This window comes from Ursus maritimus, unplaced genomic scaffold, assembly GCF_017311325.1.
Source record: "Ursus maritimus isolate PB19 unplaced genomic scaffold, ASM1731132v1 scaffold_32, whole genome shotgun sequence".
NCBI lineage: Eukaryota > Metazoa > Chordata > Mammalia > Carnivora > Ursidae > Ursus > Ursus maritimus.
Window position 1 is genome coordinate 4,107,047 of NW_024425786.1, and position 20,067 is coordinate 4,127,113.

Below are 20,067 nucleotides of genomic sequence, written 5' to 3' on the forward strand. Positions count from 1 at the left end.
CACCCCGGCCGCTTCGTCTCGAGAGGAGACAAGGTAATTTAGGCAGCTCTTAAGCTTGGCTCCCTTGATTTAGTTTCCCGTCTGTACAGGCAGCAAATGGCCCATTTATATGGAGATAAGGGCGTTCACAGCCAGAGCGTCCCCACCAGAAAGGCACTGCCCTTCCAAGGAGGCTGTTTGTTTACTCTCCGCCTTTCCAGATGCAAGCGGACTGGCAAAGCCCTTCCCAGCCCCCTCCTGGCCTGGGTCTGCAGGAGAGGCTGGGCACTGAGGCTCCAATTTCCAGCACGGGGCTTGGCATTTTCGAGCCGGCTGTTGACTGTTTTCAAGGTGAGCAAAGAGAAGCATGGGAAAGACAGAGAACTGGAGAGGTGGAAAATGAGCTTGGGAAACAGCACTGAAGGGGAGAAGGCTGAAGAGGAGGTGGGGAGGGGGCAGGATAGGGTAGGGGAAAGAGCAGAGCGGGTGGGAGAAGGGAAGGGAGAATCAAGGGCAGCAGATCTGTCTGGAGGCTCTTGAGAGGGCCCCACCAGATCTCTGCCCTTTCCAGGCACACTGTAAAGAGTTGAGAGTCTTTCCCCAGGAGGGAGGCTCTTCCAAAGACACAGCTGGGAAAGGACTCCCCCACGGGCTCTCTGCACTTCCCGACTGTCTCCCCCTGGGCTCTCTGCTTCCAAACCTTTTATGCTCATTAAGCTGCTGAGTCAGTGTGCTGGCTGGCCGGTTGGCAGACAGCAGGGCCTCTGCGCCTTTCCGGAACTGGGTGTTTCCCGGAATACTAACTCTCGCTGTGCGGGGTCCCAGGGGCGAAGCTGGTCCTGGCTGCTGCTGGAACCTGCCTGGGGCAGGCAGCCTTGCGAGGGCTCCTGCTCCCAGGGTAGATGCCAATGCAGAGCCCTGGGACCACAGCTCCCAGCTCTGCCACAGTCCTCTGGGGAGGAAGGGGTCAGACAGGGACATCTATTTTCCCCGAGGTGTAGAGTTCGGCCAGTGTCAAGAGACCACCTTTGAAGAGACCAGAGAGACAGGCTCTACCCCAGCCCTCACCCCAGCAAAGGTAAGGATGGGAGAAGAAGGCGGCCATGAATTTCAGCACCTCGGACAGAGGCTGTGGGGCGGCCGTAGGGAGGGGCATGGGGCTGGCCCTCAAGCTGCCCTGGGGTGGACCCCATACACCGCACCCAGACCGGCAATGAGGCAGGATGACCCATGTCTGATACCCACTCGGCTGAGAGTCGAGTGGCCTGACTGTGGGTCCTGAGGCTCCCTAGGGAATCTGCAGGACACAGAAGGCCTAGGAGCTCTGTCCCTTGCTAGCCTGGAACTAGGCAAGTCACTAGAGCCTGACCTCAGCCTCCTCATCTGTGAAATGGGGATTCAACAAGGGTGGCAAGAGGCACAAAGGAGATGGCATGAGAGGAGGCTGCACACATTTTGAAATGGGAGAGACCCAAGCACCCATGACCCCAACTCTGCTTAGAAGACAAAGATGCAGGCCAGATGACAGACTTAAGGACATCACCAGCCTTACCCTTCGTGTTTCTGCAAGTCAGGAGCAGGCTAAGCCAACTGCAGAGCCGCAGCTGGGTGACCTACAGTGCAGTTGGGCAATCAGATGCCGACAGAAGAGGCCATTGTGGCAACACCTGAGGGAGGACTGACCTGGGCGTCTGATGGGAAGTAGGCATTACCGTGTCCCAAGTGCAGGAGAGGTGAGGAGTGACCCGCACAGCTCCACATGCAGGGCCCAGAAAGAGCTGGGGGGAGGGAGGGCGGGGAGGGCACCTCCAGCAGATTTCACCGTCCGTATGTGTAGCGTGGATGCCAGGCCTGGAGAAAGGCCCCAAGCTGAGCACTGCCAGAGGGCTGGCCCAGCGTCTGTTCCAGGGCTAAGTGGCAGAGCAGGAGGGCTGAGATCCTCCTCAAGGAATGAGTGACAGCTACGGCAGGGCACATCCGCCACTTACCGGTCCCCAGTGGCCCCCTGGGTGATGGCAGTGGTGGCAGCCCCTCGTTTTAGGGACAGGGGAGACTTCTCCCTCCACTGTCTGCCTGCACCAAGGAAAGCCCTCTCAGAAAGAAAGCTCTGATTCTCCACTTCTCCCAACTCATCACCTGTTCCTTGATCCTTTCCAGGAGGTGCCTTCTCTCCCCCACCCAACCAAATGAAGTTCACAGGGCCTGGGTCCACCCCTACTTGCACCCCAATCTCATCCAAGCCCTCCTGACTGCTCGGGGTAGGGTGGGGGTGCTGGCTGATGTGCAGGACGGGTCTTTGGAGATGGGTTTCCCACTGGCATCATAAGCCTGTATCCACAGCATATCTCTGCATCCAGCTGTTTGGACCCTTCAAGACCCGGGCCTCCTTTTTCCTTCCCCCAAAATCTTTCCCTGCAGAGAAAGGGGCTAGGGGAAGGGCAGCAAGTGGTTCTGAAAACAACATGAAGAGGAGTGAAGCAGGAGCGGGACCTGGAGGGATACAGCACCAGCCAGTGGCAAGAAGGAAAGAATAACTGAGAACCAGGGGTAGACCAGCCGGGTCAGTATCGTGGAACTTACAGAAGGGGTTTTGGGCCAAGCCATGTTCAGGGAAGGAGACACAGACACAGAGCAACACCGTCCTATTAAAGCCCTGAACCAGTCTCAGCCCCAAGCCACACCACGGGCTGTGAACACGGTTGGGGCTTTGACCTTGACGCTGTCCTTTGGGCTGTGGCCGCCCCAGGGGTGACTACAGGGGAGGTACCTCACGGTACAAGAATCTTAGTGGACTCAAAGTTCCCAACAGAATCCATCTGCTGCCTTCAACACCACGCCCAGGCTGCATGTGTGCGGAGCTGGGGGTAAGCGGGAGGGCTCAAGTCCCGACCCCCGGCCCACTGAGGCCACAGTATGGCACCAACGCAGGCCCCGGGGACCCCAAGTGGACAGTGTCCGCCCGCCCTTCCTCCTCCCCAGCTCTGCGGATGCCTTTTATCCGGGCCTCCCATCTCCCTCTCCCTTCCCTCTGCACCCAGTGCTCAACACACACGCGCATCTCCCGATAAAGGAGGCATTTACACTCAAAAGGGAGGATTCAGAGAGTTGGTCATTCTCAATTTGGGGTCCTTCAAGATTGAGAGGGAAAAAGAAAGAATGAAATATGAGCCTTCCCATTCACGAGTGTTATAAACAGTTATAATTTAGCACTGAATAATTGGTTGCTATGGTAACCGCTGCAGTACAGGTTGAAATCATTTCTCCCTCCTGCGCTGGGCCTGACAAGGAGCTTCATCTACATATGCTCAGGTTCTGGCCGCAGCCCGGTTGTTTTATGTAAATCACGATCCGAGACTTGCTGCCGGTCCCCACCCCCCAACCCCCACTCCCCGCCAAAAAAAACCCGCAGCCCCTCTTCTGCCTCCACCCACCGCCTTATCTTGGGTCCACCTGGTTGGAGATGGTGGGGAGCACAGGGTGTAATCCCCCTCCCCACGTCCTGGGGACCCAGGCAGGCAGGGCGGATGGGTGGGGGGCACCGGGCGGCCAAGATGCTGCTCTCTGGCTACAGCCCGCTCCAGACCCTCTAAGACCTGACAGCTGGCTGAGCCCTGCTCTCAGGAGTACAGGGGAGGGGGCAGCAATGACCTAAGGGTCACCTTGGGGGCCTGCCAGGCGGCACCCAGTCATCTGCAGGCCTCCCACTCACTGGGCCCTCCACCCCTAGTGAGAAGCAGAAGGAAGGAGAGAGGGTGAGCAAGTGAGGGGAGGGCAGAGGGTGGGGGTTGGAAAGGAGGCTGGAGGGGAAGGAGAAATGGAGAGGATGAGGGGAGAGAGTGAGGGAGCAAGAGGTGGCTGAGGCCCAGGCCAAGCTCCTGCCAAAACAGCAGAGGGAGACACAGAGGGGCCGAGGCAAACAAGCATATTGTCAGGTAGGTCCCAGGGAAGAAGGGAGGAGTGAGATCTGAGTGAGCCCGACACTGGGTAGGGGGGAGGAAAGCACCAGCCCTCCCAGGCTTTGGACACCACTGGCCCTCCCAGCCACCGAACACGGCCCCCCCTCCAGGCCCGGCCTCCCCACTGTGCAGACACTGCCCACTTCTAGCCTCCTGCCTGGCCAGGGCAGGGTGGGGAGGGGAGAGTCCTGCTCAACTGTGTGCCCAAGAATGAGAGGGAAAATTCAGCCCTGCCTGCAGCACCCCTGGTGGTCCTTCATCTGCATTTGGGAACTGGGCTGACCTGCCTGAGGGCCTGAGACCAAGGACCAGAGATCACTGGGTGTCCGTCCAGGTCCAGTGTCCATGAAAGCAGCTGCCAGAGAGAAAACGCCCAGGAGGAGCTGGAGGCGGGGAGGGGGGGCGGTTCGTGCAGGAAGCTCCTGCCCTCGACCAGGGCACAAGCACGAGGCCCCACGATCCTGGACTCCACCTCCCCCCACAATGTCCAGAGAGCCTCAGGTCTTGGGGGGTGAGGACGACATGTCAAAGCCTCAACCAGAAGGTCTGTCCCTGCATCACAGGGTCCTGCCTGCCCCGAATCATGGACGCTCTGTGACATAAAGATGAACGACACTCGAACGTCCCGCTTAAAAGGACAGGGCATTTCTTATCTGACCTGCAAAGTTCTGTACGGGCCACTTTTGGTGTCTCGCACTTGAACCTGGCTCTTAGGATACCCCCTGGCAGCTGAGATCTTTCTCCGCAGACCCAGGCAGAGCAGCCAAGACCCCCTCAGGGCCCTGACCCACCCCCCAGCTGGCCCAACCCCAGCAGGGCCCCCACAAACCTCTTTCTTCTTCCGCTTCCCTTTGGGCCGGTTCTCCTTGAGCTTCTTGGATTTCTTCTTCTTGGGAAGGCCCACGGGCTCCTCAGGGAAATAGTCATCAAAGGCTCCAAGGCCACCATCTTCTTCTTCTAGGGGAGTCAGAAGTGGGAGGGGATGACCCTGCTGCTTCCCTCAGGGAGGCCCCCCGTGGGACAGCCAGCCCCACAGGCATCCACCTGCCTCCTTCGCCTCCACCCCTCCTTCCCTGCACACGGTGGCTGGCCCCGGCCTCCTCCCAAGCCCTCAGAACCACCAGCCCAGACGCAGTGAGTGCAGTCCCAGCTCAGGCGGGCTGTGTCCCAGGTCCCCACTTCCCTGGACCTGTCCTCCCCTCGCTGTAAAATGGGACAATAACCACCCACCCTGACAGGACAGGACGGCGCTCGGAAACAACGTTCTGAGCAAAAGTGAACGGCTAATTAAGAGTCCGTGGCCCCCCCAGCGAGAAAGCAGCCCCACAGAAGCACAAAGCCATCTCCGGCCGCTCCAGGGAGGGTCGGGGCCTACTTCCGCCCTCCAGAGGCCTACAGCGTGGCCGGGAGATGGCTTGTGAATGGGGACGGACGGGTCACATCACCCCAGGACCACCTGGAGCCACGTGGGGGGTTTGGAGGGAGACCAACAAGGAAGATGCCAGGTTCCCCCCTTACTGGGGATCAGAGACCACATCGCCTCTCCCGCCCGAACCTGCACACACACCCACACGGTACACGCACCCCCAGTCACACACGCAGGATGCCAAACTTGTTCCGGCTGGGCACCCAGCAAGATGCGAAATTCCACAGACACATGCGGCATCCGCCACACGTGGGTTTCCAAAAGCGGCCACGAGTTCCGAGCTCCCCTCCCTCCTTCATGAATTTAAAAGGCCAAGAGGGGAGCAGGACAGGTGTGTGTGCAGCAGGATTATCTTTGAAGAAGGAGCTGGCTTCCAGCTTCATGCTACCCCCCCAAAAAAGGAGAGGACTTGACATGTGGCCCCGGGGCCTAACTCCCACCCAGGAAATCAGAGGTGAGAAAGGGCAGTGAGCTCTGAGTTCCCAGGGGGTGGGGGGTGTTAGGCAGGGGAAGAAAGGGAGAGTGGGGAGGGTCCTCTTGGGGGCAAACAGCAGCAAGAAACAAACCCCCCAGAGTAGAGATGCATCCAGAAGGAAGCCACCAAACCTCCCAAGTCCACAAACGGGGCCCACCAGAGACCAGGGCTCCACGCCAGCCAGGGGGCCGGAGCACCCACAGCCAGGCTGTCCTACCCCATCCCCCTGTGCCCAGGGGAGCAAAGACAAGAGCCAACTGGGGTTCCCCCCACACACAGGGATTGAGGGGACACACAACAGGGAATTTCAGCCTGAGGGGTCTGCCACCCCGTGACCCTGAGGAGGGCACCCAGGAGACTTTCATAGGGAAAGGTGGCAAGGTGACCCTGCTGAATCGAGTTAAAAGAAACACAGCCTCCCACCCACCCGGCCCAGGAAGCCCACCACCACACATCAGGGTTGTTGGCCGCGTGAGCCGGACAACAGCACAGTGCAGATGTGTCCGCCCCCCGCAGGTGCTCAGACACCCAGGACACCCCGACATCCGGCCTCCCGTCCTCCACACAGGTCCCCCTCATGCCCTGCCTGGGACCCCTGTCCCCTGGAGTCCCCAGGGTCACATGGCTCGCATCGCCACACCCTGGGTGCAGCTAGAGGGCGCTGGCGACTCCTGTGGCCAAGTGGCTGTCCTGCCATCCCAGGGCCCTGCAGGGCTGGTTCCCACCCAGGGGGCAGGTGCCGCTGCACCACTGTGCGGGGGGGCCCCCCCTCTGTCCCGAGGCCCCCCTCCAGGGAGGGGTGTGGTACAGCCCCCAGGAGTCCATGGGGGTAGGCAGCAGGGCATGCCCAAGGCCCAGGCCCCTCCCCAACCTGCTGGGCAAACACAGGTGTGGAGAGACTCCCGGCCGGACCAGGAGCCGCTGCAGAGAAGGAGGCCCGCTCAGTGGTCCTGGCTGGCACGGGGGGCACTGCTGCCAGGCCTTGGCCCGGGCTATGGCACGCAGGGCCAAGCAGGGGGTGGTCAGCCCAAAGCTGAGTTTAATGTGAGCCAGGTCTTGAGCGGAGCCAGGCTGAGCTGACCCTGTCCCGTCTTGTCCCTCTTCGCCCTGGCACAGGAGGGGCAGGGATTTCTCAGACCAGCTGAAAACATGCACGGGGATCCCCAGAGTCATCCTGGAGCGGCAGGGTCTGGAGGTCGTGACGGAGCTGTCCATCCACACCCCCACCCCTGCCTCCACCTCCCCCAGAGCCACAGGGAGACTGCCTGGGCAGAGCCACCCCGCCACCCTGGCAATGCCCAGCGCTGGTTATATAAGAGGCTCGGGCTGATGCAATCGGGAGGGCCCCCTCCCTCCTGCCACTTCCCCAAGTCCCCTGTTCCCTCAGTGGGGCAGTCCCCCAGACTGGGAAGGCCAGCTGAGCACACAGTCGCTGACGGACCAACTGGCCAACAGAACACACAAGGGGACGAACAGGTGGCTGTGTGAGGTCATCTGCCTGGAGCGGAGGGCAGGGGGTCAGGGGATGCCCCACACTCTAGCCCTAATCCACGCCCAGAATGAGCCTCAGAGGGTAAGGCCCCAGGCCCTCTGCCCATGGACAGAGCTCCTCCTCCACTCCCAGAAGACTTCATGGCCCAGGGCCATCTGCCTGATTAAATCCCTCCTCCAGGAAGGTTCCAGAGCTGGCACAGTAGGATAGGGACCCCACCCTGCCCACTCCCCATCTGTCCCTGCACCGATTCTGGTAGCCCTGAGGACACCCCAGGGCTGAGCTCTGTGACACTCCCTCCCAGCATCTCATGACCCCCCGCACCCCGTCTTCGCCGTGGCCCCATCGCCCCCTCCTGCCTGCCTGCTGCAACAGCCTCTGAGCTTTCTAGAACCAGACCTGGGGAGTCACAACCAAGGCACCCTGCCCAGGGCCTCTCAGCGGCTTCCCGAGCCCCCAGCCCTGTGCCCCCTCCTCAGGGCACCGTCGGTGGTAAGGTGGGATCCCACTCACCCTGGGGTGAGGGTCCCAGGAAAGAGCAGCCCCATGACTCCCTGCCCCATCAGCTCCCAGCCCCTCCTGGCCACCCCCACAGCCCCCTGGCCCACCCGGCAGTGCTCTCCCGCACAAGCCCTGCCCCTCCAGGGCCCAAGGCTCCATCGATCCAACTTGGGCTATAATTAGGACCCATTAGCCTTGTTATCTCTGCTACCTCCTGACCGTCCAGGTCGGAGCAGGGGGGGGAGGGGGCAGGGAAGCTGCTTCAGAGACAGAGACAGGCAGAGGGACAGAGGGGTGGAGACAGAGGGGCAAAGAGAGAGACCTCTGCTGCTTCTTCCTGAGCTCACCCACAGCCCTCTCCCCGGCTCCGCCCTGGGGGACCCCCAGGCTGGCCCAACCCTGAGCGAGCTGGGTGGGCCCTTCTCGGGGTAGCACGTTGTAACGGCGCCAGTACGGACGCACGGCCAGCACGGCGCCTGGAGCAGGTAGCAGGTGTTAATTTGTACTAATTCATCGACTCCACACGGGAGCCCTGAGAGATGGTACCACCACCCCCATTTGCAGAGAAGGAAACAGGCTCAGAGGGCTCCTGATTTACCCATTCACGGCCGACAGGTGGCAGAGCCAGGGTGGAGCCCGGACGGGTGGTCCTCACCCCTGCCCCTCTCCAGGCTCCTGAGCTCCCCCAGAATTCAGACTTCCCCCACATTTACCTAGCAGGCACTTAACCAGCATGGCCTGCGTGCCGAGCTCAGGCCTCACCCTGGGACGCCAAGGTGACTCAGGCCGGCCCTTGGTCTGGAAAGTCCCACAGGGCCCCTCAGAGGGCGAGGGTTAGTCTACCACACGCTCGGCCCCGGAGCAGGTTATGCCCTGCCCAGCCTCTGCCCCCTCCTCTGGGCAAGAACGCAGCCCCCCAGGGAGCTTGGCAGACGCAGGTGATCAGAGCAAAAGGAAAGCATATGATTGTGGAGGGAGAAGTTAGGTCCTCTGATCTGAGGGTGGTTGAAGGATTTGGGGGCCCAAGCCAGGTGCAGGGACAAGAGCTCCAGTGCCAGGGTCCAGAAAGGCAGGCCAGTCTGCCAGCAGTGGGGACCCAGCTCAATACCCGCCATCTTCTCCGGGGCCTGGGGAGGAGGCTCCTTCCGTTCTGCCCTTCCAGCCCACCACCAAGCAGGGGGCAAGATCACCTGGTGGCCAGGAAGAGGGAGGGACAGGGGAGTGCAGACCTCAAACCAACGCCCCTTCCTGGAGGGTTACCCCCAATCCCTTCCCAGCTGAGCCCATTTCTTCTTCATCCTTAAATGGGCCTATCAGTGCCTTCTCGTGGGGTGACGGAGAAGTAAAAGCCGTGAGACGCAGAGTAAGTGGTCGGCAATGGCAGGTAGAGCCCAGGCCCCCAGGGGGGTGACAGAGGGTGGGGGTCTCCAGTTTGTGCACTGCTGAGCCAGGGGTTCCCAAGGCCTCTCTAGGGCTAGCGGAGGGGGGGGGCACCAAGATGAAGGTTTCCATGAGTCTTTGGAACACCCCTATACCACAGGCCCTCTGCTGATAATGGGGGGTCAGTACTCCCGCCCAAGAGAGGATTAGTAATTTATTTATGACATTTAACAAAACCCAGACATCACCTCATTGGCGTCTCATCAAAGAAAGCATCAGTTCTGAGCACTCTGGGCAGGCAGGCAGGGGCGGGGAGTGGGGCGAGAGGTGAGGCTTATACCCTAAGGGACTAGGGCCAGGGAGAGAGTGAGGATGAAGAGGACAGGGACCCAGGGCAAGCAGGGACAGGCCCCCATGCAGACCCAGAGCACAGGCAGGAAGGAGGAAAGAGAAGCAAGGAGGGAGGGGAGGGGGAGACACAGCTGAGGGTCAGGAAGAGACAAAGGCAAAAGTGGGAAACGAGGGACAGCCAAAGAGAGAGAGAAGCACTTGGGGAAGACAGACTTGGAAAGAGACAGAGGGAGGGACAGACATGGGGGCAGAGTGAGAAAAAGAGACAGGGAGAGAGAAATAAGGACAGAGCGAAAGAGAAGGCAGAAAGCCTCAAAAATTTTACCTGCAAAAGCCCCAGAAAGTTAGAGACCACATACTGTGTTCTGTACCTGGTTTGGAGAAGATACTTGACACATCGATGCTGGGGGGGTGGATGGGCGGAACGTTGGATGGACGGATGGACGGACGGATGGGGGATGGAGAGAGGGTAGGATGGCTGGTTGGTGAGGGGTGGGTGTATGGTTGGCTGGTTGGTTTTATGGTTGGACGAAGAGATGTTTGGTGTGAGGCTAGATAATGGGTGGCTGGATTCATAGGAGGCTTGGTGACTGAATGAATTGATGAAATGGTAGATCAGTCTGGAATGAAGTGAATATTCCACAGGCCAAGGCACTGGGCAGTGCATGCTGGTCACTTTGCCTTCCTCTTCCCAATATTAAATACAGGCTCCGCGGGACCCCCAAAACCCACATTTCCCCACAGGGGTGGGGTTAGCTAAGAAGGCAAGAACCTTGGGAATCATGGCTATCACTCCCTCCCGGCCCCGGGCCTGCAGGAAACCTAAAATGCTCCTGTGATGGGGGCCAGTCCTGGGGGCCTGGGGTGGGGGGGACACGGGCCAGTCAGGTGATTCTGGGGCCAGAGTGGTCACACTGCCTGGCCAGGAGAGAGGCTGGGCTCACCAGCTCGGGGAAACCCACCCCTCTGGCTGTGATTGGCGGGGGTCAGCCAGGCTGGGAACTTAAAGAGAAAGGCTGGGGGCACTGAGCCCCTCCTTCTCTCCCTCCGGCCCCACCCTGGGGGTCACACTCCCACGCCCCCCAGCTTACTAGATGAGGGTGGAAGTCTCAGAAGCATTTCCTTGGAAGGGCAGGTCCGCCGCCCCCCTGGACGGTGCTGATGACAGTAGTCCCAGTTTATTGGGCACCTGTTCTGTTCTGGGCACTGTGACCTAAATGTTCCACGTGCACTGTCTCACCAGTCCTCACAATAACCCTCTGTGAGGTAGCCAGGGCTATATCCCCACTCCACAAGTGGGGACACTGAGGCAGAGGGGCTGGGGAGCGTGCCCGGGCTCAGTCAGCTCTCAAGCGGCAGAGCCCAGAGCCCTCACTTTGACCAGCCCTGCCGCCCCCAGCGCTCCGGAGGGATTTGGCAGCTGCCAGGCCCCGAGCCGGGGAGGCAGACACCCACCCTGCCTCCCCCTCCAAGCAGGCTCGCCCACCAGCCTCGGTGCCAGAGCGCCGGCCGCACTGAGCCCCGTGTGGGAAAGAACACTGCTGAGGGGGAGGGGAGGATGGGGCACAATGGAAAGAAAGATTTGACAAGACGAGTCCAACTGCTGCAGATTTAAAAACGAGTGCGAGGGCTCCCAACACGCTAGCTCCTCCGGCCACAAACTGTGCTCCTTCGGAACCAGCTGGCCCCAGGTCCGGGTGGGTGACAGCCATGAGCTCAGGCGGAGGGCCGCAGAGCAGCTGTGATGGAGGGCTAGGGGGCCAGCTGGCCAGCACCCGGGGAGAGACACGAGGCCTGGGCTGAAGCTGTCACCGTGTCCGGAGGCCGGGGGTGAGCTAGGGACCCCCAGCCTTCAAACACGGAGACCACAACCACCTCCTGAGCACCCACGGTGCCGGGTGCCAGGCACAGCAGGTGATCAAATCAGTCACACTTGAGGGGGGCGCCCAGAGACACAGAAGTAAGCTGGCCCTGATATTCCAGTGAGTAGGAAGTGCTGCCAAGAAAATAAAGCATTAAATGGCCCTGGGGGGTGGAGCCACACTTGGGGCAAGAGTTCAGGGAGGGCCTCCCCACAGAGACAGGTGGACTGAGACGTAGATGACAGCAAGGAGGCAGCCATGAGCAGAGAAAAGAGTGGGTCAGACAGATGTCACAGCCAGTGCTCAAGGGCAGGACGGAGTTTGGAGTTCGGGGGTTCCAGAAGCATCAAGGAGGCCAGTGTGGTTGCAGTTCAGAAACAAGGGGGGGGGGAGATGAAGGTGGAATAGAAGAGGAGTTCATCGATCCAGCCAAGCAGTGGGAGCTTCGCCTGATTTGTGTTTATAAAGGTGACCCTGGCTGCTGAGGGGAGGGTGGTCAGCAAGGTCTACTTAGGAGGCTATGAAGTGGACCAGGAGCGGAGGACAGAGCCTTGGGCCATGGACACGGAGAGGGAACTGGGAGCTCGGGAAGGCTCGGGACATCTAACCTTGCAGAAGGATGAGGCCACAATCCCCGGGCCAGAGGGACTGGAGACCGACCTCTTCTCTGCAGGGCTTTGGGGTTGCTCCCAGAGGGCCTGGGGACCTCACCCCTCTTCCCCACCTTGCCCTGGAGCAATGGGCATAAGCAGGGAGAATAGGTAGTGAGCAGGTGACTTTGACAGAGACCCAACCCCTCTGGCCCAAATAGAGTGAGACAGGTGCCCATCAACCCTCCCCACACTCTGAGCCCCGACACAGCCAGGAAGAGCCGGAGTATGTGGGGAAAGTGGACAGGGGACCCCATCAGGGGTTCAGTGAAGACCCAGAAATAAGCCTGTTAATGCATGTTCAGCTGTCCACTGCCCCATCAGTGCCACAAAGGGGCCACGCCCCAAGCACCACCGGGAATTACTGAGGAAGCCAGAGAACAGCTTAGGGAGGAGGCAGCCTCCTGGGTAGAAAACAGCCATGGGTTTCAGTGCCTCTACTGGGCCTCTGTGTTCCCTCCCAGGAAATGGACCTAATTCCTTGCACCCAGGGATATAACAGTCAACTATTGTCCAAACAACCCCTTCCATAGGGACCACCTCACCCACCCACCCCAACTGGAGCAGGCTCTTTGCAAACTTGGCCAAACTGTCTGAAAGGAGGAGTGAGGCCAGGCTCTGGAAGGGGTCCTAGTCACAGTGTTAAAGCAACCAAACAAGTGGGGAGGGGGGAGGAGCCCCCCAAGTGGGCAGGGTCACCTGGTGGGAATCCCGTCTTCAGGAAGATACAGAGCAGCCAGGGGAGCTGCTGCCTGTGGGGTCCTCCCCCTCTCACCCCCTGCACACAGGAGTTGGGGTGCCAATTTGCAGAATGTCCCATCCGCCCTCCCTCCAAGGCACTCTTGGGGCCAGACAGCACACTCTTGGCCTCGGGAGCCCCCGGACCTCCCAGAAGTCTCTCAGGAGCCCGGAAGGGGCCATAGACTTGGTGCCGGGAAGCTGAGAGGAGTCTCCCAGAAGGGAGGGAGGGAGGCAGGCTGGTTGACAGGGTGAGGCCCTGCCCTGCTGTGCCAGGAGGAGAACCGTCCCAAACAAATGGTGAGCAGTTAACTAAAGAATGATCCTGCAAGGTTAGCCCTGACGCGCAAGCCCTGTTTATGTGAATTCTGAGAGCGACGGCAAGGGCTGGGGCGGCGGCCCTGGGCGTCAGGCCCGTGGCCAAAGCTGGATGGGCTGGGAGCGCCACTACCCGGGCGATCTCGCACCGGAGGCGTCGGCGGCCGCGGCAAAGTGTTTGGGAGCGGCGGTCCCAGCACCCCGCGGCCGGGAAGGGGAGCGGGAGTCCGAGCCCGCGCGCCCCGGCCCGGAGCCCTCGCGGGCCCGAAGGGAAACCGCCCCAGCCAGGGCGCTCGCGGGGTCCCACAGCACGGCCAGTCCTCGAACCGCTCCGGGCCCCACCCAGCGCGCCCTGGGGCCGAGACCGGCTGGGGCCGGGTCCCGCCTGCCCCCGCGAGGCCAGGGGCGCGCGGCGCGGGTCCACAGCGCGGGGTGCGCGGCGCCGGGAGCCGAGCGCGATTCCCGCCCCCTTCAAGGGCACGCGGGGCTGAGCCGGCGGCGCCGCGCCCCCTCCCCTCCCGGGGCGCCCGGCGCAGCCCCCTGCGCTTCTCCGCCGGCGCCTGACCCGCGCCGCGGCCCGGGGGCCCCGACCGCACCCGCCCTTGGCCGCCCGCGCCGCGCCCGGCGCTGCCCGGCCCCGCGCCCTTGGCCGCGCGGCGCCAGCAGGGCGGGAGCACAGACCCGCGGCCCCGGCGCCCCTCCTGCGCGCCGCCGGTCCGGCCCCGGGCCCCACCGGGCCCCGAGCCCCCAGCCGCCCGGCCCCGGGCGCAGCCGGCGCCCCGCTCACCTGACATCTCGTCCTCGTTCTCCATCTCGTCCGCGAACAGCCGCGGCAGCTCCTCCTCGGTGCCCAGCGGGCCCCGCATGCCCGGCGCGGGGGGGAGGGGAGGTGGGCGCCCCCCCTCCCGCCGGGCGCGGTGCCAGCCTTAACCCGTGCGCGGCCGGACGGGCGCGCGCGGCGGGCGAGGCGGCCTCGGCGAGAAGATGGCGGCCGCCTGCCCCCCCCCCAAACCTCCACCCCCCCGTCTCGACCCCCTTCCTCTCGGCCGCCTTCGCCCCGCTCCCCGCAAAGCCCGGGCCGCTCCGCCCACCGCGCCCCGCAGCCCGAGTCCCGCAGCCGGCCGAGGGTGGCGGCGGCAGCGCCGGCGGCACGGCGGCACGGCGGGGGGGGCGGCACACATGCCCGGATTGTGACGTCCAGTCTGTTGCTGTGGCAACCCCATCCCATCGTTCCGGCAGCGCGACTAGTTAACAGCGGAGAACAAGTTGGGGAGACTAGTCCTGAGCCCCGGGTGCAGGGGGGCGCACCCGGCGCTCCGGCAGGGGGAGCCGTCGAGGCACCCGCGCGCCCAGGGACCCGACGGCCGAGCGGGCAGCGGGGACTCAGGCGAGCCGGGCCTAGTGGGAGGCGGGGAACGCGCCCCCGCGCACCCCTGGCAGGACCCGTTGCCGCCGCCGCCGCCGCCGCCCGGGAAGGCGCCCTGCCCCGGGGTCCCCACGGGCGCAGGGGCGGGGTCCCGTGGCCGGCGAGCAGCGACCTCCCGCACTCTGCTCATGGCACGGAGAACCTCGCGGTCCTGCACCCGACTCGGCCCTTTAGAAAGAAGATTAGAAGAAAAATGTGTTCTGCACTTGGAGAAGGGTAGCTCTGGAGACTGGGTCTGATTCCTCCAGAATAATGCGTGCAGGCTGGCTCCTCCCTCACCCCATGGCACCACGCTCCCACTGCCCACGTGCCCTCTTCCAAAACGCCCCACCAGGCGGGGTCCGGTTTAAACACATCCAGAGCCCCTGGGGGTGATGCGGATCTGCGTTCTCTGTGCCCAAAACTCCCGCTCAGAAGCGACACCTGTCGCAGAGCGGTAAGGAGCATCCGCCAACACCCAGCCCTCGGTTGTTAAAGGTGAAGATGGAGGCCAAAGCCCTTAGGAGAAAGGCTGGAATTTTAAACGAGGGCAGCCGGCCAGTCTGTGCTGCAGGAGGTCTTTAAGCTACTCTGAGAAGACCAGTTTCAGTGGCCCTTAGGATGGTCAGCTCTCTAACCCAAGAAGAGCCAATAAAGGGAGGGTACCCTTACCTCACTGCCTTGGGCCAGACATGTTTGGGGGAACACACTGGAGACCCATGTGGCTGCCTGGGACCCACAGGATCTGCCTGACTTAGGAAGCAAGAAAGGGGGTCCTGGGGTATCCTCTCTGGCACCAACCTCTCTGGGCTTCGCTGAACATTTGCCCCATCCTGGCAGGCATTCACCAGTAACCCCTAGCACCCTGACATCAGCAAGAGGGCTCTCCCTTTCCCGGAGGCTTTGGGGAACCAGGAGAGTTGTGACTGCCTGGTTGAGGGCACCCTCAACAAGCAAGACCTCTTGGCGAGGTGGCCACGATCCAAGCCATGATGAATCCAAGCCATGACCAGAAGGCCACAAATGGCCTAGGGCAGTTGGAAAGATATGAAGCAAATGTTTCCTCCCCCTTCCCATCCAAATGAATTGCCAGCAAGCCCTGCACAAAAGCTGGTCTTCATTCATTCCTGGGCACAGGCAGATCTGTCCAGCCTCCTGGATCAAAGTGCAGGGTGCCGGGCTCCCCTTCATCTCCCGGATCACTTTTAAACCACACTAGAGAGAGAGGTTGGAAGCATCCCAGGGCAGGCGGCCTGCAAGGGTGAAGGGAAAGGCAGCAGGGAGGTGGGCTAAGCAAGCAAAGGGCTTCTCCGGTCTAAGGCTGTATTTCACATCACTGAGCATCTAGCCAAGGGTTGACCGAATCACCATGCTTTAGCAGGCCTGCGCCGTCCCTGTCAAGGCTGCCTTGCTCTGTTCAGACCTCCTGTCTTTCTGAATGTTAACCACGCAGGAAACCCCCCTGAGCACCACCAAACCTTCCACCCCTCACAGCCCCTGCCCCCTGCCTCCAGATGGCGAGAAGAGGTCAGGACACTTCCAAGGGTTCTCTGTCCCACTTGAGAGAAACTTTGACTTACAGTACCTCCCATCGCCAGAAAGCCCCCACCTCGGGCACACACCCTTAACCTTGGGTCCAGTTGCCAAGGCGAGGCTGAGATAGGCAAGACATCGTTCAAGAAAGCACAGTTCCACCTGCTTGACTTGGCAACAAAGAGAGGAGATGCCCACGAACCTAATCCTCTCCGGCCGTCCCATCTTGCTCACAGCTGCAGCTCAGTCACCCTACTTACTGACCAAGAGCAAAACGAAGCAGACCCTGGAACGGCAGAAACAAATGGATTTTTGACTAGAAATCGCCAGTGATATTTAAAGGACAGCACTGATTATTGTCAAACTACCAACAATAGTGACAATGAACCTAGAGTGTCTGATGTTAAAAGCAGACTCTAGAAAGGTGAAAATTCAGTGAACAAGCCCATCATTAAGGTTACAGTTTCAGGAGGCAAGATGCTCCTGTTGGCTGATCACAGAGCTTGGAATTACACCTCAGGGACGATTCAAAATCAAAATATTCTTTTAAAATATACTGGTTATGAAAGCACCAAGGAAAAAGTGCTTTTCCAAGAGCAGACTTGCAGGTAAGTGGTAATCTTCCACTCACACCCCCATCAGTCTCCATTCCTGGGTTACAGGAATTTCTCGTACAGGCAGCCCTCAAGTGTTGCCCCGAGGTCCGTTCTTTACCGACACACCCCACCGTGACCACCTGACAGCCCTGTGAAGCGGACCCCCTGTTCCCACGCCCCTCACAGCAGCCACGCAGGTCAGCACTCAGCTCCTGCAGGGACTGCATCGCACGCAGGATCACAGCTCTTCTAAAGTGAACGGTAAATATCCCTGGGCACCAAGATCTGCCTCGTACGTGGAGCCTGTTTCTCAAGGTGGGGGCCGTGCCCCACCCGAACCCAAATCACTTGGGGTTGCTAGGGAGGAGGAAGGGGGGCTTCTCAAAAAGACAGACCTCTGGGCCATGGCCCTGAACCTGAGGAAGTGCTTGTCTAAGCCTTAAATCATCTTATGGGTTCTTTCTGGGTTCTAGGTATGGTACCAACTAACTCGACTGGTCAGCACAGCATTAACAGACTGTTTTAGTTTGGCCAGAAATAGCCTAGAAAAAAAAGATTGTGAATTCTCAGATCCTCCCAAAGATAGGGAAGATAGGAAAATGTCTAGATTACAAATTCTTAGTTTTGGGATCCCTGAGATAAGCAGCATGGTGGCATTTAAAAGGCAGGCTCCCCCTGCTTCCTTCAGTACCACCTCCGTGCTAGGATGGCAAATCCCACCGATGAGTCCTCTTACCTTCCTCCCTTCCAGAAAGGGAAGTAACCTCCCCAACTTATTACCCCAAAGAATAAAGGTTCCTTACAACTCAGCCCACAACCTCCAGCGGGACCCCACTCAGGCTCTCCCCAGCTTCTGACCTCAGCCAGCCCCGTCCTGTCCAAGGTTACCAAGGGGAGGAGGTCTGTCCCCTTGGTACTACGGAATCTGTCGTCTCCCCAATGACCCACACATCCTAAGTGTATGCCCCCTCATGGGGAAAGCCTGCACCGCGCTCTGCTTCTAACACTCGATAAGCTTAGGGCGAAGTCATGGGAAGGACCATGGCCGCAACAGGAAGGGAATGAAAGCAGGCTGCCACAGCCAATTTCCAAGCTCTCCTGAGGTTAATGTGACAACCAGGGGACAGACCAGTCGTCACCTCACTGGAGTCCTGCTCACCTTCCAAGATTTCAAGTGTCCTCTAAAAAGTTTGAGGTCTACTCCAGAACATTCTGTAACTTTTATCAATTTGTCTTTAAAAATGTTTGATATGCTCAAACTCCCCCACTTTGCTCATCCTTCACATACACCTCTGCTAGGCGCCACTTGTGAAGATAATAGGATCCACGTATTTCAACACTTGGCTCCTCCCAAAGAGGTAGGAGGGTAACACTACTCAGAAAAAACCACTTTCGGGGCGCCTGGGTGGCACAGCGGTTAAGCGTCTGCCTTCCGGCTCAGGGCGTGATCCCAGCGTTATGGGATCGAGCCCCACATCAGGCTCCTCCGCTATGAGCCTGCTTCTTCCTCTCCCATTCCTCTGCTTGTGTTCCCTCTCTCGCTGGCTGTCTCTCTCTCTGTCAAATAAATAAATAAAAAATCTTAAAAAAAAAAAAAAAGAAAAAAGAAAAAACCACTTTCACCACTTAAGTCACAGGAAAAGGTGCGTGTCAGTGAGGCTTTTGAAAGGAAAACAACGAATACTAAAACTTTAGCCGAGAGATAGTGCTGGTAACCAGAATCAGCTAAGAACTCGACTGACCAGCTCCCTATTCCACCGCCTTTAGGAACAAGCAGCTCAGCCGGAAACCCTCTGAGACCCTCTCTTCCTGTGCCGTGAATACTTCCCATTAGGCAGGTAGGTCATGAGTCAAGAGCTAAAAAGGAAAGTGGTCTAATTGTGGTCCGGATACAGCTGGTGTAATGGGTGTGAAGTAATTCAGGTTTCCCACTACAGAGCCTCCATCAGAAAAAGTCATCTGTTGGCAGTTACTCTCTCGGCTCTGGATCGGAATAAATTCTACATGGACAGTTCAGTTATGACCAACTGCACACAACAGGCACAACAAAGGTAAAGAAAATGGGATTAAAGGGGCGCCTGGGTGGCTCAGTCGCAAAGCGTCCGCCTTCTGCTCAGGGCGTGATCCTGGCGTTGTGGGATCAAGCCCCGCGTCAGGCTCTTCCACTGGCAGCCTGCTTCTTCCTCTCCCACTCCCCCTGCCTGTGTTCCCTCTCTCGCTGGCTGTCTCTATCTCTGTCAAATAAATAAATGAAATCCAAAAAAAAAAAAAAGGGATTAAAGGACCCATTTTCTTCTCAGGCTTAACGAAGACCAAGGTCATTGTTGCTACAGCAATTAGTAGGAAAAACAATGTTGCTAAACAGATTAACATGCCAATCCTTATAAAAAATAAAAAAGCCTTCCACAGTAAGAGCAGCCATGTGTTGGCCACTTTAATACAAAATGTGATCAAAACTCAATTACAAAAGTTCAAAAGGCATAGAAAAACCAATGAGTTTCGATTTTATTACAAGTTTTAACACCTGGAAGTAGTTTGGGGGAAAAAAAACTTCTCATTTCCACTCAGGGTTAATATTTCTGTTAATATTTTTACAACCAAACTAAAAATCACTACAGGTGAACATGAACACAACAAGCAAGTACAATTTGCAAACCCAGGTCAGACACTTCCTAACGAAGTTCCTGATCCTGCTGGGGGACAGGGCCAGAAACAAACCCGCCGACGCCTCAGCTACATCGGAAAACCTTCTTGCCCTGGGGCGGAGAAACAGGCAAACAATTCTGCTTCAAGAAATTTGCATAGAAATAGAAAACGCTAGAGGCTTTACCACAAATGAAATTGCAAAGATTCAACGCGTAAATTCAATCCAAGGAGCACCAAATGTTATACTGGAGCAAAGGTAGGACTCCAACATTTAATTTCCAGCTATGCAGCCAGCAGAGGAAAGAATTTCAGGTGTGGAAATTAGCCGTGGGCGAACCTTAGAAACATGGTTTCATACACTGTAATTTAAAGGCAATGCAGACGTTTCTGCACAATTGTTTAGAATTTAGAAGGGCACCATAAGGCATCAGGGTCTCTTTTTCAAAGTCGCTCTCAGATCCTCTGGATTTCCAGTTGGCGACTGACTTCTTCACAACTCAGTGACCTTTCACGGATCTCTAGCCGCTTCTGCACGAGGAAGCAAAATACCACTTTCATCTGGCCCTGATTAATGTCCGTTTGTAGAACGACTAGACACTGAACCCAGCCGTGGCCTGAATGGCACAGTAGTGACCATTCCCTGGGCATGTCAACATGTTTCCTTATCTCGTCAGCATGAACTGTCCCTCGGTCGCTTGTCCTTTGCGCCCAGCCCGTGAGAAGGCTGCGAGCCCGAGGGGACGCGCGGACGTCCAGCTC

The 20,067-nt window shown here is 59.0% G+C and overlaps 1 protein-coding gene across 1 annotated transcript in view; it reads right to left on the reverse strand.

Moving 5' to 3' along the window:
• The window catches only part of CHD5 (chromodomain helicase DNA binding protein 5), a 55,194-nt gene extending 41,200 nt beyond the window's left edge, over nt 1–13,994 (reverse strand). Inside the window, exons 1-2 of the mRNA XM_040645694.1 lie at nt 13,916–13,994; nt 4,765–4,892 (exon numbers count right to left, since the gene is read on the reverse strand). Of these exons, the coding sequence (XP_040501628.1) occupies nt 4,765–4,892; nt 13,916–13,994 (207 nt within the window). The remainder of the gene's footprint in view (nt 1–4,764; nt 4,893–13,915) is intronic.
• Nucleotides 13,995–20,067: the final 6,073 nt, after the last annotated feature.